At 41.5% G+C, this 25,367-nt stretch overlaps 3 protein-coding genes across 4 annotated transcripts in view; 2 read left to right on the top strand and 1 right to left on the bottom strand.

Moving 5' to 3' along the window:
• LOC108089161 overlaps positions 1–7,437 on the bottom strand; it is a 40,830-nt gene extending 33,393 nt beyond the window's left edge. The window contains 1 exon segment of the mRNA XM_017187289.2: positions 7,412–7,437. The gene's annotated coding sequence lies outside the window, so the exon portion shown is untranslated.
• Positions 1–25,367, top strand: part of LOC108089159 — a 125,478-nt gene that overhangs the window by 81,591 nt on the left and 18,520 nt on the right. For both annotated transcript variants that reach the window (XM_017187283.2, XM_017187284.2), the window contains exons 7-11: positions 2,227–2,454; positions 3,332–3,471; positions 16,342–16,447; positions 22,739–23,437; positions 24,518–24,634. In XM_017187283.2, the coding sequence (XP_017042772.1) occupies positions 2,227–2,454; positions 3,332–3,471; positions 16,342–16,447; positions 22,739–23,437; positions 24,518–24,634 (1,290 nt within the window). The remainder of the gene's footprint in view (positions 1–2,226; positions 2,455–3,331; positions 3,472–16,341; positions 16,448–22,738; positions 23,438–24,517; positions 24,635–25,367) is intronic.
• LOC108089164 (heat shock protein 23) lies at positions 9,494–10,778 on the top strand. The gene has a single exon (XM_017187295.1). The coding sequence runs from the start codon at positions 9,727–9,729 to the stop codon at positions 10,375–10,377; it is 651 nt and encodes a 216-aa protein (XP_017042784.1). The 5' UTR covers positions 9,494–9,726; the 3' UTR covers positions 10,378–10,778.

Genomic DNA, 25,367 nt, shown 5'->3' with positions numbered 1-25,367 from the left:
TTTTTTATATTTTTTTGTTGTTTGCAACACTTTACTTAAAAACTTTTCACAGCAGTCCAAACAAACGGCCTACTCATACTCGTCGGTATGAAAAAGGGACGAGGCGATTTCCCTGTCCTTTTCCGGGTTTTCCAGTTTTGGCCGGACTCATTCACCCGGTTTCCACAAGCCTCTTAGGAACTTTCGAGCCAAACAACCGAAGCCACTTTGCAGCACGTTCACTGTTGCACTTTTTCCCCCCTTCTCTTCCTTCCCCCTTCCCCCTTCCTTCGCTTCTTCTTGCCACTTGCCATCTTTCATTTTGCGGCATATTTATTAAAAAGCAAGGAGCGCAAAAAATGAGCCAAGGAAAATATGGGAAATGGGTGGAAAGTGGGGAGGCTAGTGGGGTAAAAAAATCGGGTGGCAGTGGGTAAATTCTTTTATATTAACCGAAAATATTTATTTTCTTGCTTGCTGCGTTCGTTTTTGTGCGCACTTTTCTGATTAATTCCGTAACTATATATTTGCCCAACAACTTGGGTGAAGTTTTTCGCCGCGACCACTTGTGAAGGGAGACTCCTTTACCTTCCGGGCCTTTCAAGCTTTACTTTCCACTTCTGGGCCCGGATTTTCACCGGCATTCCGGCATTGTCGATGCCAAGTGTTTGTGTGCCCCCCAACAATGGAGCCAGCCGGCAATTTGTATGAGTACCTACCAACCCACTAATTAGGCCAACGGAATTGCATTAGTTTCGGCATTCTCCACAAATAATTACAAACTGCAGTGGGGTGTTGGAAAAAGAAATAATACAAAAAAATATGGAAGCCAATTGAAGTTCTTCAAGGTTTTTTAAAAGGCGCAATGGTGGCCCATAATTACTTCCAATAAGTTTTCGCACACACAAACCATAGTGACCATTGCCGGGGAGACTTTTCCTGTCAGCTTTGATTTCATGGCTTGCCACATTTTCTCGGGAGTTTTTCCGCTTTTCCCGCACTATTGTAGCAGTCTAATGCCATCTTAATTAAAAGCGCTAATTGGTTATGTCTTAGAGTGGCACAAAAAGGCAAAGCCTCGCAAAAATGATCAACCTTCCACAAAATAATTTAAAGGATAGAACAAACTAAAGGTTGTCCTTAACAACTCCTCGTTTAACTGAAATAGATCTTAAAGAACCATTGAATTGAAGCCCTTGGGGGAGAAAGGATGTAAATGTATATATACGGCTCAATAACATGAATATTTAAGTATGCAACAAAGAGCGAGGGAAACAGAGAGAAAAGTTGGTAAAACTTTTAGACAACACAACTAACCACCGTATTAGGACTTAGGTGGACCGGCCAAAGCAAACGGCTTTGGCATAATGCATAATCATTTAAACAAGGATAAGCCTCGCTCAGGACGACCGCAAGTTGAGTCCTGCAGCCGGGCATTATGACACAACCTGCTGCAACCGAAGCCCGGGAAAATTCCTTTTATGGCCAATTTGAGCGGGAAAAGCTTGGCCCGCAGCTTAAAGCGAAGCGATAAGAACAAAGCAGCCGAAAAAAAGGTGAACTTCCCAAGGACTCTTTAAGCGCTCTCCTTGGAGTAAGAACATCCAGGTGAACCCTTATATATCCTCCTTTTTTTCTGGCCGAAACTTGCTATCCGATGTGTGGCTGTATTCCAATGCGGGTCCAATGCCCAGCGGTGCTATTTACACGAATATATTATCATTAATTTCAAATTATGAAAAAGTGGCGACGCAGTCAACGAGTTTGGGGCTTAGATAGCAAAGTGAAATGTAGGTAAGCCATAAAGGTTAACAGTTTTCGGGCTTTAATTCCAGGGACCGAAAATCATTTCTTTTTCTAAACCAAAACATTACGTACTATACTTAAGTAATTGAATTTATTATGTGGATACGTTATGTATAATCTTTCCAAATAGTTTTATTTTTTATGGTATTTGATAAGGCAGAGATTAAGGTAAATCCCTCGTTCAAACAAGATTAAGATTTTGGCGATATTCGTATTTTGCAGGAAATACATTTGTTCATAAAATAAAAAAAAAAATAAATAATTAATAAGATTAAGTATTAGGATATATTTTGGACCAATAAAAATGGTTCATAATATAATATAAATATTACTGATTGATTGATTTATAATCATTGTTTAAAATGAAAATGGAAATATAACAATATTAACATTATTATATTTTATAATTTATCTAATATTAAATTCTTTTTTATATTTCAGCTTGGTCGTGTTTTGCGTAACTTTAACATCACAAAGATTAGCGATCTGGAGCTGATATCGAACTCTTCCGACCGACTGGACATAACCTTCCACTTCTTTGGTGTCAAAGGGGACTCCCAGCGGATCCGGGATGCCATCACCAGGATGGTGGAACGCGGCAGGATTGGAAACTTCACTTTGGTGGCGAATTTCCATCACTTCGACGAGAATCCACCATTGGGTTTGCTGGTGAGTGGTTTTCCGGTGAAAGCAATAAGCCAGCCATAAAAGCATTAATCCATCTCTTTTTGACGTTTTTGCGTCGAAATTCTATGCGAAAAGCTATGTCCGAGATATTTGATTGGCTATTCGGCAAAAGGCATTTATTCCGACAAGCATTCGCACAAGATATCTATTGAAATTTTCCGGTTAGCCTGAATTTTCGCACAAATAAATTTTAAATTCGTCCCCGGCACTCTTTCACTTTTGCCATCTGGGCACATCCATCAATTCGGAGGCATTTCATCATTGATTTTTGCCGAATGGCGAATGGTATTTTCATTAATTCGCATCCGAGTTGGCCATCCTGGGCTATTAAAAAGCGCAATAAATATACTCTTGTCCGCATTACATAGATGCCACTCCTCCTCTCCATCCGATACATATTAAACAATAATTTATTAACTATTGAGGCACGTGCTGCAATGCCGAGCCAATAAAAGCAAATACAAAAAAAATAAAAATGGAGAGCAGAAGTAAAAAACAACAGAAAATGCGGTAATAGCCAATGTAGCAAAGTGCCGTGTTAATAAATATGCACATAAATATGTCAACAGTGTGGCACTTGACACTCGGACCGAGAAGCGAAAATAATTATTTATTAATTGCGGCCAGCCGGGCCGAACAATTGGCCTCATCAGCCGGCCAGCAATTAAGTGGCATTAACGTGACGAACAAGCCGCCGAAACCTCAGAGCTCCCCAGGTTTCCCGTTCAGGAAGTTTTGCGAGTGAAAACCCGGAACTCGAAACCCCGAAAACCCCGAATACCGTGACACTCCGTAACCCCGAAAACCCAACCACAACTGGCAGGAGTCTAATTAGCGCGGCATTGTCTCCCTTTTGCAGGAACTGAGCGTCAATCAACCGCAATCGGGAGTTCGCGAGGCCAGCGAGTTCATCATATCCTGCACCGCCCAGGGATCCTCCAGGATGCAGTTCCAGTGGTTCAAAGACGGCGCTTCGGTGAACGCCAGCAAGGCGACAAGGTGAGTGAACTGTCCTCTGGCCAAGTTTCCTGTGCCCAGCTGCTTATCTCCCACAAGCAGCTCCAATTGCAATGCCATAAACTTCGACCCCAACGGAATACGGAGTCCGGAATCCGGAATCCGGAATCCGAACTCCGTCGTCTGAAGTTTTAATAAAATAGTAGAAAATCAAAAGGAGAAAAAGGGAGAACAAGCTAACTTAGAAGTTTTTATACCCTTCCGGATACTAAAATTAAAATAGGAAAGAAAAATAAAAAAAAGATATTTCAAACTGTTATAAGTATTCAAATTTAAAAAGATATTTTATTTTATTCGATTTAGATAAAGTAACACAAAAACATCATAGGAAACTAAATTTATCCATGTTGATATTGAAACCTTTTTAATTTGAATGTTAATGTCAATTTTTTAAAATATAAGAACATCTTTTATATTTGATCCGGAAGTTTATAAGCCAGATGAATGAAAGAAATGTTACAAGATTATAATGGCATATGGCATATTTAGAACGATACAAACAGAGTGAATATCTAGCTTACTTTAAATTAGGAGTATACATTCTTTTTTGGTTCGGAAACTTCTCTTTTCCTGAGTTACAAATCTCAGACTATAGTTATAGTACCTCCCGAGAAAATATCGAAATATAGGGAAAATCTGTATCTTGGTCCAATGTCACAGTCGAGATGAGTTGTCCCCCGCGAGTCTGGCGGCACAAGTGTTCAATTTGACTTTATGACTTTTACACATCAATAAACATGACATAAAAATGCCTGGCAGAATAAAAATGAAACGGCCGAAAAGGATAAATAAGTCAGGGCGGAGATAAAGATTTGTCAGCCGTGGAACTGTAGGACTCTGCCATGACGCACTAGTCGGAGTCGGGGAGTCCAGAGAACCAGAGATTCCGAGGGTTTTGGGCCAGGCCGAAAGCTAAAAGCTAACCGCAGTGAGCCTAGCCAAATGATTGATCATAAATCCAACGGAGTGGGGCAGCCGGAAAACACATGTGTGGCCAGCACATACGAATGGCATTCCACCCCCGCAGGATCCGTGTCCTTTTCCAGATCCACTTGCATATGTGATGACTGTGTGTGTGCTACAGTAAGTGTGTGTGTGCTAGAGTGTGTGTGTTTTTGTTACATAAAAAGCATATGGCCGTAACTAACGAGGGGCTGTTACTTGGACGACTTGGCATGGGGTTATGAGGAGCTTAGCCCTTCTTCAATCCACCTCGCACCTCCCACCATCCACCCACCACCCACTTATCAAGCAACCACCCAGCAACTGGAATTGAAATGGGCGACCCACCATGTTGCCTTGACAATTCGCCTTGCAGCCGAGCCACAAAGCTCAAACTTTAAATGTGTTGCGTGAATGGGAAATGCGAGCAACGGCGGTCCTTGGAGTGTTTGGCTTAAATTAAGAGGGGGAGCTCGGCAGATTTTGCAGGTTGGTCGGTTGGTCGGTTGGTGGGACCCACAGCTGCCGATAGAATTCGCAATTCATTAACAAAAATTTAAGCGCCGGCAGGAATGCTTTCAGCATTCGCCAGAAAAGAATCTTTGGCAGCGGCATGTCACGAAGCGTTGCCAAAACTCTTTTTTTTTCAGCCTCGAATGCTTCCTCTCACTACATTTAATCCACGAGAATCATAATTTCTTTTATATAAAATGGTGTACCATTTGTTTTTATTTTCCTTATACGCAGAAAAATATTAAATATTTTACACTTTAAACCACAATTTAAGTTTTGCATAAAATAAATAAATAATAACAAGAAAGCAATAATAATTATAGAAGTATTTCGATAATCATATATCACAAAAACTTATTCTCAGTGGCTTTAATGCAGTCATCAAAATATTTTTCGAGTGTACGGAATGATCCCATCATTTTAAAAAGAGTTATTTTATCCGATAATAATAGGCAACAAATGTACACCATGATATATTTCAAAACGGAGAGCCAAAAGCTGCATTATATTCCTTTTATGTCATGTTTAGCACATTTAAATTTCAAAACCTTGTAAAATATGCTCTCTGCCCAACCACAAAATACATTACATGTTATTCAATCACCAGATAACGATCGAAATATTTTTATTTGATGTTCGAGTCCGGGATTGTTCATCCGTATATTACCTTTCAAATAAATAAATGAATGGCCCCTGCCCGCAAATCGATAACCGAATCTAATCCCGGACTTTTTGTTATCCTGTGAAGCCAACTATGCCAACTGGTAGAACAATTCGGACCCTTTCATGGCCCGGACTTATGATTACTTTTATGCATATTTGTACGCATCCCACATATATAGTACACATTGCGAGTCCTGTTTGCTGCAGGACCTCCACGTGGCTGGCTGCCAGCCCTCCGCTTTTTTCCCCGCCAACGTGGCCCACTTAGGAGCATTGATGTGTAAAAAATGACTGGCGTTCAAAGCCGCAAACACATGTTTTCTCCCCCAAAAACGAGGGGGCGGCAAGTATTAGTAAATATTTTAACTAAAGTGAAGTGAGCGAAGTCATTCATTTGGACATTTACCAACTTTGCATTATACAAACGACTACACATTAAATCCGTCCGATGACTTTACTTTTGCGTACTAAAATAACCGGAAGTAAGTCAATTTTTAATGCTTGATTTCACCGCAGGGAGCTGTTCACTTGGGGAAAAGTAATTTATTATCGGAACTGGGCAAATACTAGCCATCTCTTGATTAGTTTGCGCTGTGGCTGTTTGTAAACTGTTGTTAAGTTTGAACGGTTTGCATATGCAAGGTATCAAAAAATATGTTTATAATATCCAAAACTATCATAAAAACGTTATATTGTAATGCCTAAAAAATTGGTTAAACAAAGGATTGCTCTTTTTCAGTTTTTATCAGGCAAACATTAATATTTCCTCACCTTAAATTGACAATCAGAAAAAATGAACTTTCATTGTTTACATTATTGCTTTCAATATTTTTTTTAACGTAGTAAATTAACTTTAATTAATACTGATACAATGTTGATATTATCGTTTTATTTATTTAGTCTTTTTATTAAGCACATCCTAAATGGCATACTTTAAAATTCCCAAAACGAATCAAGTGTTTATTGTTCATTCCTGCCTAAATTACCCACTTTGGGAAACCTTTAACTGCGAATTCAGAGGCGTTCGACCGTTAATCTATTGGATTGCCAGCCGCCGAATTTTGACCCAGTTAGCAGATGTTTATCGGCCAAAACCATTCCCTGGCCATATAACCCACTTAATGAGTGCAATTATTTTCCAATCACGGCGCCAACGCATCCAAAGCCGCCTGCCAAGGAGCCCGCAAACTCCCGATCGACCAAATTGTGGCTTTGATTAACATTGCCATTCGAAGGCGCCGGGACACACATGTGTTAAATAATCTACGGCTGCCACCGGGACTCGGCCATTAATTGTGCCCCTAATCCTGTGTCCTTTTGCAATGTGGGTCGCAGGATTGCCGAGCGACAAGGTCGCCCTGCTGATTAAGTGCTACAACGCCACTAATGCCAATATTACAGATGTGGCTAAGCAAATACTTCCATTAAGCCATCCTCGATTGCCTGATTCAGCTACGATATCGAGTCACTTTCGCTTAATTGGTTTTCACTTCTCAAAGATTTTTCAATTCACTTTTTTAATATTTTATTACTTTTAACTTGCAAACGAACTTTTAAACAACTGAAAATTAACTTACGATGTTAAGTGATTTTACGCAGTAATACTTTTACTTCTCAAAAAATATTCAATACACTTTGATTAATTTTAGACAATTACTTGATCCTTACATTGAAGCAGCTAAAAATCATTTAAAATTTTAAGAAAACTGAAAATAATTAAGCCAGAATAATCGAATTTCACTTTTTAATCACTTTTTTCACCAGAGAATCCCTATATATTTTAAAATCCATAATTTTTGCTTACATTTAGCTTTTAAACAAACACCTTTAAGTCGAATAGTCAGAGATCAACTGAGCTGAAACCCAAGTCTTCTAACCCAGATCACCTTTCCTCACATTTTATTCATTTAACAAATAGCCACTAATTCCATAAGCAGGAGCTCGTTAAAATCAGCAAGTCTACAGCTCTGACGTCTTTTGCAACGATGTGTAAGGTTTTAGGTTTAAGTTTGCCTCCTCAGAAAACACACAGCTCGCAGCCAGCAAACCAATTGACCTTTTAAAGAGCCAACCCAAATTCGGGCTAATATTAGCTTAACCCTGAGCACTTGCGTAATCTATATTTGTCTCAGCGCTGTGAAGTGGAAGGGCTTGACTGCCTGTCAATGCAATTTCGAACCCTTTCCTCATCGCCGATCCCGATCCCACCGATTTTCGAGCCAAGAAAACGAGTCTTTGGCTTTGGGGCCAACGAAACTGTTGCAGTCACTTTTGGCCGGGCTTGGGAAAATTTGTCAAACTTGCTTAAAAGCCAAAGCAAAAATTCAATTTCAGCTGCCATGCAGCAGCAAGCAGCCAAATTGCCTGACCCCAGCACGAGACATAAGTAAAATATATTTCGTATATATTTTACAAATTGGCTCAACTCGGGGCAACAGTAGTATAAAATAGCAGCAACAAAGAGACAACAACTGTCTTGACAACGCAACGTTGTCTAGGACAATGGAATGCAGCCATCTATATACACTATATATATATATGGGATCCAATTCGAACGGAGGAGGCGGAGGTAGTCCTTCTGCACGTAAGGATTACACAAGAAACTCAATCCCAAGTCTTCAAGCCAATCAAAAATCTAGTTATTTACTGTTGCCATATTTTCATTCAAATTTATCATCTCCTATTTATCACATAATTTATTCAATTCTTCAATTTTTATTATAGCTGCAGAAAAATGTAACTACTAGATTTAAGTTTAAAAATGTTTATCATATTAAGTTTCTTTTTACTAATTTTCTAAAAATAGATTCTTCTATTCTGAATAAATTTTAAAAATCGGGATTCAAATCAAAATAAAATCAAAAACGCCATCAGAATGCATTCGAAAATTTTAAGTAATCTTATACCAATATTTTTTAATCTAAAATAATTATTAATGTTAAGAAACCATCTGTATTGTTCTTATTTTTTACTCTAAAATCCCAGTAGATTTTTATTCCAAGTGCATCCATTTTCGATGTGGGGGGTCACGATTTTCATTAGTTTCATTTGCCACAATGCGTCTGCCGCACTCGTCTCCTCGTCTCCTCGTCTCCTCGAATCCTCGAATCCTTTGGATCCTTGGATCCCTGCTCTGCTTTTCTGTTGCGGGGTGACAATGGCACAATTAGTGACACCATCGCCATTCCGCCATCGTCACTCCATTCCCCTCAAAATTTGGCATTATCTCATAACTGGCTAAACTCGCTGTGCAGTGTTTTCCTTGTCCTGTCTTGTCGCTTTTCCAATTCCGGCTCCTTGGCGCCGTTTGTGCAATAAAAGGACGAAACTTCAGCGGCTGATTGGAGCGCGTTGCCGGGAGGACGGGTATTGATCAAACTGTTTGGGTTCTCTTTGCAAGGCTGAGACCCACTTTCCCGGCAACGCGTGTCGCTCTGAAGGAATGCGGTACAGTAGGGCCACCTAATATTGAACTAAAAATGTTGAGGTTTTATTTAATAGAAATTAAAATTAAACTATTGATATCCCTACACAACCAACTTATTTTAAGCAAGTAGTCTACGCTAATAGGATATTAATTTCATCCTCAGAATAGCAATAACATTTTAACAAGATGCTAGTCGTCTTTAATCCTGTATTGCGTATTTATTTCCACAAGTTGATGCCTTCTCCTATTAAACTAATTTATATAAACCTGTCACTCTGTTTAGTAAAAATGAGAACATAAATTTACTCCAGATGGAAATCGAAAAAGTCCATTTATTTGATATATATTTCTGTTGGTAAACATAAAACGGCAGTTGAACTTCTAGATTTTCCACTGCATTTCTAAACGGCATTGAAGGTGGGGCGAAAATAGCTCAGTAGCAGTGGCATTAGTGCCAGGTACAGTTGTGTAGCTCCGAGCTGCGCCGATTTCCACATTTCCACATTTCCACACCCACTGCACTCAGTTAGCTTGTAAGAGTCGAACCGGGCGGAGGGCAACGGTTTTTTTGGCCAGCATAGCCAAAAATCAACACGCTTGCTCCGTGTCCAACGAACCGGAGTCCGTGAATCTCTAAGCGGATAGCCGGAGATCGAAGGAGGAAGGAAGGAGGAGCAGAAGGAGTAGCAGTCATGCCCATCCACTGGGACTGGGACTGGGAGCACGACCATGACCACGGCGGACACCACCACTGGCCACCGCGTCGTCATTGGTCCACCGGGGAGGTGAAGTGCCGCCAGAGGCACTACTACCTCTCCCACGATCTGGATGTCTGTGCCAGGGACTTCCATCTGCGGATGGACGACAGTGCCTGGTGTCACGGATCCTGTTTGGTGGGAAGAGTGGTGATCGAAACCGGAACCGAACCGGATTCCCTGGGGAGGGGAACCTTCAAGGTGGTCCTGGATGTCCACCACTTTCAGATCGGCGAACTCACAGTGAAGGCCAGGAATAGTGACACCGTCTGCGTGGAGGGCAAGCAATCGGATGACCGGGCGGAGAAGGGTCAGCTCTGCATCACCCGTGAGTTCACCAGATCCTACAAACTTCCGAGGCACTATGACGCCACCCAGGCGAGGGCCACCTTCTCCGCCGATGGAATCCTCATGATTACGGTGCCGGCACCTCCCAAATTGGACGACGTGGAGCGAGTGGTTGAGATCGAGCCCACGGGTAACTATTTCGGCAGTGTTTCCGATCCCACGGCCACCAAGGCCATCGAGCAGGGGGAAAAGGATGGCGAAGGAGGCGCAGATCCGGCCGAGATGGAGTTGGACAAATGAAGCCGGCGACGTCTGGCGGTTGCGCGGAGATTCCGATTTCTGTTGCCCAAATGGAAATGGAAACGGAAACCCAAATGCGTTTAGGCCGCCAGAGGCAGTCGATCGGTTGGAAAAAATGAAGAAAAACTAGGAAAATTTAACTGAGGAGATGGGTAAACTATTTCCCAGTCACCAGGCACTTGCACATTGGAGTACTTCCCCCAAAAAAATAGTTACTTGGATTGTTCTTTGGTCCCAACTTAGACAGCACGTAGATCCTCGTTCGAAACGTGAGCAAATATGGCGCAGTCAACATTGTTCTAGGGTTTTTCTTAAGATAGCTTCAATCTACATACATTAAAGAGTTGACAAACGCTTGTGATTTTGTTTAATGCCAATAAAGGACTTTATCAGAAAACAAAGAAAAATAACTTAGATTTCACTTGGAATAATCAAAGGTAAAAATAATTACAAGTCATAAATGTTTATTAAACTAGCTTTTATTGTTTGATGAACTAAATCTATTTAAAGTGCGAAAGCTTAAGAAATTCTGAATGGATAGATAGAAAAGATTCATTGTATGGAGCTCTTATTTAAAATACAATCCCACGCAAAATATTCAGCAGCTAATCGCCAAAACAATCCCAAATCAAGGATAAATCATGCCTCTGGGAAAAGCCCTGTTTGCTGGAAAATCCCAAGCGAATTGGATTTCTCGCTGCTCTTAACTTTCCTGTCACGCAGCGTTTGATTAGCGTCAAATTTGAATAAAATTCACTAACACCTTTTGTGTTTCTCTTTTCGGATCTGACACTCTGCCTTTTTCCTTGAGGCCATAAAAAGACAAAGAAAAAACCCAGCTAGTCAGCAAAAGAAATAAAGAAAAGACACAGGCATATGTATGTAGTTTGTTTATCGACCTAAAAAAATCCCAAAAAAAAAAACAATGGTGTGGCATGAAACAGCTGAGGGGAAAATGATATTAAATATACCCTTTTCCAAGAAAAAATTACGAAAATAACATAGATAGTATCATTGGGTGATAAAACAAAACCTGCGACAAACATTTGTAATTAATAGTATTGGGTTGTATTAAATGTAATGCTTGGAAAGTAATGCTTTGAAAATGGGAGCACTCTTTTTGAAGCATATTAAGTTGCAACATCTTTTACCCAGAAACGAACAAAAGCTTAAAAACTTTGGGTCGAGTGGCCTACAATATATAAAAGCCCAATCAGGCCTTCGGCCTTCTGCGAAATCGTGGGCCGGCTTTTCCCGTTTTTGATTTGCTTTTCGTCCCTTGCAATTTAGCTGTTGAGACACGTTTTCTTGTTACGATTGTAATGAAATTTGCTACATCTTGAAGTGAATTGTTGCAGGCCGCAGCCGGGCTGAAAAAAAAAGAAAAACCAAAAAAAAAAAAACAGAAAACAAAACAAAACGTTTGCCACCGAACGATGGGACAACGAGGTCGCGTACTTTGTCATCGTTTTGTTTTTATGCGTAGTTGCGTTTAATAAAGTTTTTATATGGTCCTCGTTCTCCGGACGGATGGACTGACTGCCTTATTTCTAATCAAGTTACGGTTGCCGGATTGCCGCCTGCAGCTTTAAGATATTGGACGGAACGGGGATATATATTCATATTTACGAGCTTGGCCAAGGACGGCGATAAAATATTCAGCAGAAAAGTAACTTCACAATTTCAATTTTCCCCTGTTATTTGGTGACGGGGACAAACCAAAATAACACAACGATAATAAACACCTACACACCAATTTTATGAACTCATAAAACACTCCGATGGAATCGTATTTTATATATATATGGTGGTATATATACAGAGAGTGCGTATGCTTGTGTTTAAATAACTGAGCCGTAGGCTTTGCCCATAAAAAGTCCATATGCACCTCTTCCGCTTTTGGGACCTAGAAAAACATTGAATATTTCTATGGGCCATTCGCAATGTTGTTTTATTATTTGCTGGCCGCAACTCAGTGGAAATCGGAATGCGGGCCGCAACTAATTTTTTATGGCCTTTCGATCGATTGTGGGGCGAATTGAATGTTTTTGCTGCGAACTTTTCAATCGGCCTGTAATCATGGGTCCCCGGGGAGTCGCAACTTATGAGCGATGCAATGTGTGAAGGCCGCGACACCTTATTACGCAAATTGATGCGACATCAGACGCATTTCGAGCACAAAGGGTGGGGCCTCCAGAGGGAGGCAGTTTAGCAACGTTTTTCCCGCCCAGTCGACCTTCTTAATTGACGATATTTATGGCAGAGATGCGGGGGAAATGCCTACAAACTTTATTACAAAAATTAAAATTCCTTGGTAACCATTTATTATGGAATAATGTAGTAACAAGGATTGATTTTTTAATTATTTTATATTATTTTATAATTAATTAACCTTCCATGGATTGTTTTTAGTGTCAGGGTCGTATACGTAATATTTTATACGTAATATTTATCAAGTATGCGTTAATCACTGGAGTGACATATAAACATGTTTTCGCAGGATCATATTTTTTATGACACGTTTTCCTTAGCAATTTTTTTATATTTTAAAATCATAGTGCACTTAAAAGCTTACTGCTTTCATTTTAAAGTTATTAATTTTAAAGATAACGAGCAGATAAAGTTAAATTTCAAATTAATGTAAATATTTCCCCCAAAATGGGAACTGAAATAGAGCTAAGGCAACATTCCTGTGTGGAAAAGCCGTGATGTCTGAGCATGTCCAACAGAGTTTCGCTGACATCGTAAGACTTCGCCGCCAGAGTGGACGTAATTGCTCCATTGAACTTTACAGCCAATGAGTTGTTATGAGTTGTTTGACCAGCAACCAGAGCAGCGAGCGGCTCAAATGAAGCGCAGATTTGGATTGCCCCGTCATGAACTCGCATCCTGCATCCTGTGAGCTGGCTGCAGGGCTGCAGTTGTATTTACAGGACTCGCACACAGACACGCACGCCTACGCAAAAGGCATTTTGCGGGCCATTTGTAGCGCGTGCAATTCCGGCAGAAAGGATTGGGATTGGGAGGGGGATCAGAAGGGAAAGCAGATGGGAAAGGGGATGGAAAACGGAGTGGGGATTTCCGCGGGGATTGCGGAGTGGCAAATGCATTTTGCAACCGCAGCCAGAACATTTCTGCCTCTGCCTCTGGAGTGGCAGGAGCAAATGCAGTTGCCGGAGATGGCTACGTGAGGGAAATCGCATTGGGAAAATGCATCATTAACAAGAAACGAGACCCGTCGACCTTGGGGACCGAAATCCGAAATACCCTTGTAATCCAATTTAGGATGCAGTTGTATCGGAAAGGATTCTCTGGGAAATAATGAGCACTCTTGGAAACAAGTTCTAACATCTGAATATTGATTTATAGGAAAGGCACTAAAAATCACGTTCAATCAAATGATGACTAAATTTTCAGTACCTTTTTGCATAGCAAAACTATTTAGGTTTTTCCCTGAAATCATGGGTTTCTTAACCATTAAGCAATACTATTAGTAAAAATGTATCTATTCCTAAACAGTTTTTTAAATGACTTTAAATTACCTTTTAAAACCAAACTATTAAATTCAAAGGAAAATATTTATTGTTACCTAAACACTTAATACGACTACACAATTTGGCATAAGTCATAAAAAGTGTTACGCTTTATATTTAAATATAACCCTATACCTATTCTTTTTTAAAACACTTTATTTTCCGACTCGCGTAAACTAATTCCAACCGCCTATTCTCGAACAAGCTACCATTCGCGAAAGACTTTAAGGATATTTGACACACAGCTTAAGGGATAAACCCTCGTATAAATACACATATTAAGGATGCGGATGTGCTCCGATTGTAGCAGAATCCCATTCGGCTTTAGTGTACCCCTTTGGAGGGCATCGAATTGGGCACACACCATGAAGCGGATCGAATGGGCTCCAGCCACAAACGACCCAAAACGAATAATGTTCAGCTGTTTCGAACTGATATTAGATCGCTGCCAATAAAGGAGAGAAAAATCTGGAAGCTCCTTTTTGGACATCACGAACGCATCGCTGAGGTCCTGTTTGTGCGGTGCCTAATCTTTGGTCCTGCGATGCCGTTGCATCTGTAGTTGTTGCAGCTGCATCTGTAGTTCCAGTTGTTGCATCTGTTGTTGTAGTTGTTGCTGCTGTAGTTTGTATTGTTGCTGCTGCAGTTGTTGCTGCTGGGGAATGCAGTGGCATTAGTGGAGTTGCTGCGGCTTAGCCGGCTTGCTGGACATCCAGGACCCTCCGATGTCAATCCTGCCTGGTCCCATTTGCTGTAAGCGGAACAGGTCCTGGGGACCCTTTGCTGTTTTTGCGGTTCTTGTTTGCGATTCGGCGAGGAGGTATTTAGTAGGCTTTTTGTTGTTGCTGCCGCAGCTAATGTTGCTGCTGCTCATGTTGCTGTTGCTGCTGTTGTTGCTGTTGCTGCTGCTGCATTTAAGCGTTACGCACTTCCTGCTGGGAATGTTATTACTTCCGCTGCCATTTAATTGATTTCGAAGGTGACTGTTTGGCGGTCTCAAGGGGAAAGCGGACGGGTTCTTCCGCTCACCCCGAGCCATTAGTAAATTGTGGGCTAAGTGTTCTTTGCATGCCAAAGCCCCAAAAGCCAAGCCAAGTCATGCAGCCCGCCATTGAAAACGCATTTTTAGACGTAACACCTGTAAATAGCTTTTGGCGAAGTGGGTGGTTGGGTGGTTGGGTGGGTGGTTGTGCGGTTAAGGAGCCTACCTACATTCAAGCCACCGCACTGCGAAAAGTGCGGTTTTCGGGCACTTTTTCGAGGCTTCCCTAGTTGTTGTTACTGTTTTTGTTGTTGTTGCTGCCTTGTGACGTCAGCGCTATCCATGCGTAAAAGTTATTAGTGAAATGCACTCACCTGGCGGAAGGAAAAGGAGCTGGAAACAGGGAATCCGGGGCAAAAAAGGGTGCAGGATGCAGGATGCAGATGTTTGTTGGCCACGAAAACCTCAAACAGCACTTAAGTTGTTGCCAGCTGGAAGGTTTTTGGTTTTCGGCTTTCGGTTTTCGGTTTTGCTTTACTCAGGTGCAAACAGCGATTTTCCCCGCCTTTCCCCATTCGCTTTTCCTTCGAGGATTGCGAGGAACACCCTGGGAGATCCTTAATAGGCTTAGCATACATTTTAGACAGCATTTGCACAACTTTTGCCGCTGACGAACGGAATTTAAATTCGCAATTACCAGATTCCACATCGCTTGTCACAGACAGACACGAGAAATTGCGACGATGAGTAATTGCACTGTGCGTTTATAATTTCAGTCATCAAATTTAAGCCAGGCGGAATCGCAGTTAAGAATGTGAGTGAAAGTTCTCCCCCACTTTAGCCTGTGATTGATTCCAGTTAACAGAGAGTTGCAGACTCCCGCGGCAGATGATCCACATAAATCCAGACCGGAACCATAAGTACACATGTCTGCCATTCGTTCGTTCATCGACCTATTTATCCACGAAACCAAAAACTATTTACAATTTTAGCAACAATACGTTGCCGACACCGCCGCCGCCGAAAAACCATTTCAAAATGAAACATTTGCCCGCTAATTGACTTCGAACCGCAGCATCCGCGATTGTTTCCCCATTAGCTATGATTTCTTTCGCCCAGGATGGGTTTTTGGCCGTTGGGTTATGGTTTTCGGGTTACGGGGTTTGTGGGGTTTAAGGGGGAATGGAATGTGATAAGTGAGCTGCTATTAGTGTGTCAATTAGCGGGCTTGCTGCATATGATCCAGTTCACTTGGCTCCGTGTTTCGGGCTCCATGGAATATTGCGAATAGCTTTTGGTTGAAAGTTGGCTGCCCGAAGCGTGAGAATTAATGCATGACTGGCACTGTGCGAATCTGTTTCAAGTACTCGCGGAAACCGAAAGTGGAGTGCTAATTAGCATGACTAACCGACGCTTTCATCTGTGCTCTGTTTTCTCCCTTCGTTTCAGGGAAATCTGGACCACGGTCCTACCGCCCGAGACCAAAGATGTCTACACCGCCATTCTGGGAGTTACCAAAGCGAGTCGAATCGACGAGGGCGTCTACAGCTGTAAGGTAAGTTGTCATAGCCTGATCTTATTATTCAGTCGGACCGAAAATTAAATTAGGATAGATAGATAGATAGAACCCTCTAAGGAAGTTCGAAAAAAGTATCTAAGCCAGGGAAGAAGTCTAGTTATTTCAGTGAAGGTTTTATTTATTATAAAAAGCTGCATCTCCGTTTTTATAAATTATTCAATTTTAAAAACGAAAAGAACTAATCGCAGATTAAATTAACTGTTAAACAGAAGATAAAAAAAATTTTTAAAATTTTTACAATTTTTGCAAAAAATATTCAATATAATTCAAAAAATTAATTCAAAACAAAAAAAGTTGTAGGAAGTTTAGTTAAAATTCAAAAAAAAATTTCAAATACCATTTATTTTTCAAATAATGGATTACTTTTCACTTGACCTATTATAACCATTTACAAAGTTGTTCTTTAAATGAAAGGATGCACCATATATAAATATTTTCAAATATATATTTAAATTCAATTAAGACCTTTATACTAATTAAAAAATTTGCATAGACTTTTAACTGCAGTTTAATACACTTGACATTTTTTTGAACCTTGGCTAAGTCTGTCATTTTCTCAGAGTCTAATTTTGGTCCGCTGCTTATTAACAGATTAATTTGCTCCAAAAGCCAAACACAAAACGCATCTGTTTCTATTTGACTTACATTTCTATTCAATTCTGAAAATAGAACATCGTTTCGACGCGCACACTTCAAAGTGTTTAAACTTTTTATGTTAATCTAAGCTGATGATCTGGTAATTCCACTCGGGCCTTTGGTTTTTCTAATGATTTCGGTTCCCCGGGCACTTTCAGGCTCTGGCAGACACCCCGTAATATTTTCAGCTGACTAATCAGTCTAATTGCCATATCATAGCGCCGCAGAGCTATTCCGACTGTTCGCATTCGTTCGGATCCGTTGGATCCGTCTGGGAAACCCCCCTGAAGGCCACATAATTACATTTGGCTTTGCTGCGTTCTGTTCACGGCTCTGTTCTTCATTTTCGCTATAACGTTGCTTTTAATTAGACTAATTAAAATATGGTAGACCGGCCTGGATGCCATGGAAGGGAAAGGAGTGACGGACGGGACAGGCAGGGCTTTCCCAGTCGAGGAATGTGGGCTTCCATTGCACTTGAACGGTCTTTCTCAGGGGCCAATTAAATTTTAATCTATGGTATTAAACATTCTTTTGACTGCGGTTTCCGGGGATGGATTTACGGATGCCCGAAAGATGATTTTAAGCCTAAACGCAGCTTAGGTTTAGAAAGGCCAACAGCAGCAGCAGCAGCAGCAGCACTAAATAAGAGTTTTAAATTGTTCCGGACCATTAGACCCGAAAAAAACTGCTCGGGACTTCCTGCAATCCTGGGTGGGTCCCTTCTTTATGGCTTAGGTAATAACATATTACGCAAATGGCTTGTAAAAAATATTGGCCGGCAGTGAAGAGGAGGCCACGTGAAAAGTTTCCCAAGGAAAGTTACCCCGCCAAGTACGTGGACACTCGACCAAGGGAATTTTCCTGCCCGGGAAGTTAGTTATAAATCAAAAGGTAATTTGATTGCCTGCTCACGGGAGATTGTAATAAAATGTTTACGTTTGTGTGTGCCTATAAATCAAATTCCGAATTCCGAATTCGGAATTGTTGCAAACTCAATTGAACTTTGACATTAGCATAATGGTTTTTGATTTAGCCAGCCGCCGAGTCTTTTGCATTATTTCAGCGAGATTAAAGGAGGCCAACACTTTAATTCCGCAACTTGGGGGAGTTGCAGCCACAAAAGGCGGCAGCATCTGTTGCACCGCGTTCCTTGGGGGAGCCATTGTATTTAGTGCCCGGTCCGAGGCTCTCCAAAGGGGATTTCGTTAGGTTCTTTATGTGCGGGGGAAAAGCCGAGCAGTTTTTAGTTGGTTTCGCTTTGCTTTCGCTTTTCTTTTCCTTTGGCTTTGGCGCTTTGTGCCTTTGGCGCGCCTCGTGCCGTTCACTTATTATTGTCGCTGGTGCCTCGTAATGACGCAGCCAGATCAAAGGCAGGATGCCGGGGAAAAACAGGACATTTCGGGACATCGGGGGAATGTGGAAGAAGGAGAGGGTGGCTGGGCGAAACGCTTAGCAGCTGCAACAATGGCAGCGATAATCAGGAGGGCCGGTCCGCACAGCTCCTTGGTCCCCGAAGGTCGATTGTGGCCACGTCTCGCAGCTGTTTGCTAAAAACTCAAGAGCTCGAAATCCTTTTCAATAACACGGCCTCGAGGTCCAGACCAAGTCAATAGAAAGGCTGGGGACTGCATGTCCACGTCCACGTCCATAATTTGTAACACACAAAAACAAACAAACAGGGAAAGCCATTGCGTACATTTCTAATGGGGGGCGTGTGCTTCGGCGCATTTATTATTTATGTATTGATATTAAGTATACGCCCTGTTGCAATTAATTCATTTGCCTTTGGGGAAAACGAACGGCGTCCCGGGTCCATTACGTGCACAATGGCCCAGAGCGGTGCTGTCTTTAACTCGCCTGCATTAGCCCCACTTCTTGAGCCGCTCCAGATTCTGCCGGGCACGACCGGCGCCTAAGTGTTCTCCTGATTAAGGGACTCAAGGACGAAGGCTGCCACGGCACCGTCAGCATTATCCAGCCACTTATAACTTTCGCAAGGCAACATTTATTCTGCCAGGTCCTGAAACACTGGGCAAGAAAATTCGACTTGGAATGGTTAAGGTTTAAGCAAACTAACATTTCAACATAAGCCTTATGATTGAAGAGTTCTTCAAGAAAAATGTAAAATGTAAAACGTAAAATGTATAAGGAATGGTTTGAAAGAAATAAAATTCTTACACTTAAATAATATAAAACTTTAATTAGAAAGGTCAGTTATGTCGCAAGGTTAAATACTTTTGAGCTGGTAAAACACCAAGCATACTAGTTTTTTTTAAATAAACAAAAACTACTTAGTCTAAATATATATCGTTCATAGCATGGCGAGCTAAACCAAAAGCTCTGTTGTGTAGTGTATTTTTTAAAACCCCAAGCGTTTAGAGCAATAAAAATTAACCCAGTTTTTGCCTTTCGTTATTAAATTGTTAAGCCACAAGATTATTTAAAAGTGCGTGTGCCTCTGAATAGCTCATTATATGAACTAATAATTTGCTTGATATGATGTTATGATGCCTCGAGCGAGAGGCTAAAAAATTTCCTCTGGTTAAAAAACTCCAAGTAAGTTATCGATTCAGTTACAACTTCCTTAAAGCTTTACAAAGTTCAAAAAGGTCATACAATTATCAAGCATTAACAACAACGAAAGTCAAACCGCTTTCTGGTTTTCGTGGTTTAATTTCTAAACCTCAATATTGTCAATTTCCATTAGCCTAATAAATGCGAGTGCCCTCGGAACAACCTATTTTATGAACTATTAATTCCGCTGAAGTGCTGTCCATTGATCGAGAATTCGGGCCAAGAGTAAGTGCCCTGGCCAAATGCTCAGCCATTTCCGGGCACAGTGTGTTGTTTAACGACTTGGCCTGTTAATGAGACGCGACTTATCCGGGGCCAATAAAATACCATTCGGCTATAAAAGCGCTCTCCTCGGTGGCAAAGTTTTGCAGTCGGACGACGTCGCAGCTTAATGAGTTAATTGGCATTTGGATTTTGTGGCCGGCAAAGATTTGTCGACGTTGCAGAGTCGTAAATGGCACTACAAAGCCAACGGACAATTTCCCGATTCCTTGGAATGGCAAAAAAAAAAGAACAATTTAAAGCCGGCGTTGCTATAAAAAAGCAACTAACCTTTGGCTTACACTAAGAGCGTTTCGCTGTCTATTAAATATTTCCGGATCGACTGAGGCCAAGAGCCCGCGGGTGAGAAATCAGACGGGGAGGCTGGATAATCCAGACAGACAAGTGGGATACCTTCGCGGCGGGCACAATGATGCCGCCGCCCTCGTTAGTTGTATCATATTCCATTGCTTTTTCCTTTTTAAATTTGAAACGGAAGTTTCCCGAGCATCTGGCAGACTTGTGCCCATCATCATCGTCATCATCACCGTCATCATCATCAGCATCATCATCGCTGACGAGATGGTAACGTCTAGGTTTGTCGCCGTGACCCCACAAGCACTGCACTTGCAAAAAATATAAAGATCAGAACCAAATAAGAATCTTAAATTTAGATAGAGCATAGAGTGAAGGTTTTCCCCTAAAGTCAAATAATAATTAAAGTACTTACAGTCCTTAATAGAAGTATTATTATACAACCCTTTTTCAAATTTCCAAAAAATGAGATTGCTGAAAATTCACTAAAGTTCATCAATTCTAAACCCATAAATTTTCTAATTTTAAACAGAGTTTGAAGTAGCGTACCTCTAAATGTTCGTTAACAAACTGCATCATTTGAAATTTTTTTATTTTTGGCCGATTCAAAATTTCCAAAAAATGGTTTTGCTGAAAATTGACAAAATTAGACTAATTCTAAGTTCATAACTTTTCTAATTTTAATCAGATTTTAAAATGGCATACCTCTAAAAGTAAATTGTATCTAAATTCTCTTACGAACTGCATCAAGAGTTTTTATTTAGCCTTTATGCATTTTGCTGTAAATTTGTGATGTTAATAATGTTGAGAGTATAGAAGCTTCGGCTCACCTTCTTTTTTTTTTTTTTTGTTGAAAATTATACAAATCACCAACAACTACTACACGTTAAAACTGGAAAAAAGTATGTCAAAACTGTCTTCAAAAATTACAGTAGTGATAAATTATTATAAATGTTAAAGCATTCTGTTGAAGTTTTTTTTGCGAGTGTGCAACCCGATGCTTTCCCACTGGAGGAATGTGCAACAAGGGCTGCTTCAACAAAGCAAGTTTACAATTCGTTTGCTTCGCAGCCGCGTGGAAATAAATAAATGCAGAGGTTGGCTTGAACCCTGGACGGGTGGGCCAAGCGAAGGCTTAAAGTAGCAATCGCCTCTTGGCCGAGCAAGTGGTCGTAAATACTCAGGATCGTGTGTGGACTGAAGAGTCCTTGGGAGCCAGCAAGGATTTCACTGGACATCGTCTGACTAACCGTTCGAGTGTGCCTAGGCAAATACTAATCCCGGCTCAATGCCTCATTTCGTTACGACAAATACTCGTATATTTTGCCATTCCGTTCGGGTAGTTAAGCCTTTAAATTACATGCTCATAAACAAATACAAGGACCTCAACGGTCAACGAGATTTGCCGTTTGATCTATGACTGCACATCACATATCACATATCACATTGGCCCCAAGTCAAATGGGCAAACGCAAACTGAGTCAAAATCAGGGCTCGTCAAATCCAATCAGCACACAATGAAGTCTGGCTGATGACTGGCAAATAAGTCTATTAAACAAATCCCCGGGTGACAGCCCTCGAACAGAGAACAGAGAACAGAGCTCCAGAGCTGGCCGCAATTGTTTCCCTTGTCCGGAGCCGAGTTGCATGAAAAGGACATCGCCAGTGGCCGACCGCCAGGATGTGTGCTCTGCTCTCGGACAGCCGGACAAGGCTGTTGATGTTTGGCCACTCAGCCCTCAAGTTATCGGGTCGCCAACGCTGTTGGCAATCAATGCACTTACAGCCGGGGTGGAAATGGTAGCGCAATTTGATATAATTTTAATTGCTAAACTTCCTTTTAAACATACAAAAATAAACCATTAATTCAATCATATTTAAAACCAGAAATTTTAGACACTGAGTAAAAAGTTAACTTTTCAGTTATTAACTAAAATATTTTATCTGATTTAAGCTCGAAACTACATTCTTTTTTTAAAGTTATATGCGAAATAAATGAGTAAACACATTTTAAAGAAAGAAGAACAATATTCCAAAGATCTTGGTTTAAATGTTTAGTACTTAAATTTACCATTAAGGATCAAAAAGTTAGCTGTTGAAACAAAATAGGTGTTAAATACTTGTTGCTTTCAATAATGCAATTTTTAGAATATAATTTTTTGAGTTCTTCTATGTCTTGAATGCTGATCATATACATAAAACGTTTTTAAATACTTGTATTTCTGTTTTTAATTTAAGATCCACAAATAAATTTTGCAGTATAGAATTTAGTAGTTGTTTGCTTAAATTAAGAGTGAGTGGTTTTTTCTTTGGACCCCGACTGTGTGTGTACCTCTGTTGATATGAGTCATCAAAACGCATGGCATTGCAGTCTGCCGCTGGCAGGCGATTCTAGTGGCCAGACCCTTTGACTGGACTTTATTTAATGAGCCCGACTGACCACTGCCTCTCCTTTTACGCCTCCTCCGTTTCCCACAGGTCACCGATTGGGGCGTGGAGCAGTGTCGCTCCCTCCACATCCACATCAAGTCTCCGCCCCGTCTGCGCGTGGATCCTGCGAGTGTGACTCTCCAGCGGGGGGACTCCCTGCGGGTGCGGTGTCTCTCGCCTGGGAACGATGACATCAAGCGGTACGCCCAGCTCGGCTATAGTTGGACAAGGAACGGGATCCTGTTCCAGTCGGATGCGGCCACCGCCATGTGGGAGGACCTGTATCCCGACGGCAGCATCCTGAAAATCAACAACATCCAGAAGTCGGCGGAGTACGCCTGCCTCGTTTCGAACAGTGTGCGTCCCGTGTCCCGGAGTGTCTACATCAATGTCATCGAGCGGAATGCCGTGCACGTCTGTCCGGCGGAGTCCACCTACGGAGTCCACTGGCCCACCAGTGCGCCGGGAGCACCCATCATCACCGATTGTCCGCGGGGATTCGAGGGACATCTGCGTCGCATTTGCGAGCAGAGGGACACTGGCAACTCCACCTGGCTCCTCCCCGATTTCTCGGGTTGTGTGAGGGACGAACTGCTGCTCATCTACAATCGATTTCTGGCCCTGAGTGCCGGGTTCCAGCAGACGAACTCCTCGAACATCCTGAAGGCCTGCTTCGACTTTACTCTCCAGAGACGACATAGCTTTCTGCCCGGCGAGGCCAGTTTCCTCATCGATATGCTGCACGAGGTAAGGATGGGGAAGCTTGTATAGAAATCTCTTTTTTTACAGCTTTTTGAATTTTTACATTTAAATAAATATACATACATTCCTCTAAACATACCTCAAACATCCATCATTCTTTAAATATTTTTAAACTAAAACTACAAAATTGATTGCAAAACAAAACGATGAATTCATCAGTATTTAAATAAGATAAATTAATAAATTAGATTAAGTTACCTTTCCTATTTTCTCATCGTTGGTTTAACAATTTGATTTTAAGTAAGATAAATTGATTTGTCAGTCTGTCTGTTTCAGAAATTTGTCTTAAAATTGTTTACTGAAGCACAGTTTAGTTTCTTAGTAATACAACTAATAACAAGATATTTAATTTTGCCACAGACAAATTCTCTCTTTAAAAATAATTTCTTTATGTAAATATTTACGGGTATTTATTCAATAAGTGTCCAATAACCAGCTCCCCAGATTGGCAAACCAACGCTATAACCAAAATCACCGCCAGCAAGTTGGGTAGAAGTGTAAAAGCCACCAGGGGGGCGGCAATAACATTACGAAAATGTGACAGATTTGGTCAAATTGGCCTAATCAAAATCGGAATTGCAATTCCCCTTTGCGGCGCAATATCTTGTTGCCGCAGACAAATTCCGAGCTCCGTTTTGAGGCATTTGTCCGTTTTGGCCAGGCCCTTAACACGTTTAAGCCGGTTTTCGGTTCGGTGTTCCACCTGGATGCCCGGATGCCCAAATGCCAGACACTTTGAGGAGACGGAGAAACTATTTTTACACGCAAATGAATGCAGGAGCTGGCGAGCCGGGCGGCCTGCCATTTTTCACACAATTTTCGGTTGGCCCAAGTGCAGTCAAAGAAAAGTTCCTCCGACTTTTGGGGTCGCCTAGCAACAATTTTTCATTTTAATGCGCACACAAATTTCCCGGCTAACGAATTGCTGCCGTGCGAAGTCGAAAGAGGAGCTTATGCTTCGTTTTCTTATTTATTTTCAACCATTTTCGGGTGGAGTCTGAAAATCTTTCGGGTACTTGAGAGAGGTACTTGTACTCAAGCGTGTTTCCTTGGCCATTTTCACAGCTCGACACCTACCTGCAATTGAAAGGCACACAACTGGAGCGCGAGATGGCCGCGGAGATAATACTGCGGATCCTGGATAAAGTCATGCAGAATGCCCAATCCCTGAACAGTCAACAGGTGAGTATTTGCTACGAAAAACAGGAGGAGAGTCCTCCTTTCGGCTGCAATTGGGCATAAATTATGGCGAGTCTGCTCGCACTTCCATATGAAGTGTGGAACGCCATAATTTATACCCTGCAGCCATATTCAATATTTGCCAGACGGGTTTTCCGACCCATTCGGGGATTTATTGCCCCCCAAAAAAACACACACACAAACACACTCGGTTAGCATTGAACTAGAGCAAAGTTGGGGATTTTTCCGGGGCTTTTATTTAGCTTGTAGTTGGCCTGTCACTGGGCGTTGGCAATCTGCATACCAACTCGTACATTTGTCTCCCCGATTCGTGTTCGGATTTCCAAAGCAGCCGGTGAATTGATGAGCCTGCCGTTCGTTCGTTCCCTGGTAATGAATACCTTTTTCGATATGCATGAGGTTGTGCGATTTTTGGTTTGGTTTGTCTGTGGCTTCCCACAGGTGAATTATGTGATTTCCTGTGCCGACAAGTTCCCTGCTGCTGCTTCCTCCTCCTGATTTTACTGCAGTGATAATTGTTTGGACCCCTGAAGGATTAAAAATCAAAGAAGCCAAAGAGGGTTCTTCCTCCTCTGAAAAGCCTATTTACGCTCCATTTAGCAGAAGAGCTAATAGAGAAGGCACCTTTTTCGTTAAGAGTGAGCCCGAAAAGAAGAAGCTGCTAATGAGGGGCAATCAAACAATTTAACCGCGACCCTCCTGCTTCCCCTCCTGC

This window comes from Drosophila ficusphila, unplaced genomic scaffold, assembly GCF_018152265.1.
Source record: "Drosophila ficusphila isolate 14025-0441.05 unplaced genomic scaffold, ASM1815226v1 contig_723, whole genome shotgun sequence".
NCBI lineage: Eukaryota > Metazoa > Arthropoda > Insecta > Diptera > Drosophilidae > Drosophila > Drosophila ficusphila.
This window is presented reverse-complemented; position numbering and strand designations above follow the sequence as displayed.

Coding starts and splice junctions, on each gene's coding strand:
- LOC108089164 (XM_017187295.1), top strand. CDS start 9,727: ATGCCCATCCACTGGGACTGGGACTGGGAGCACGACCATGACCACGGC.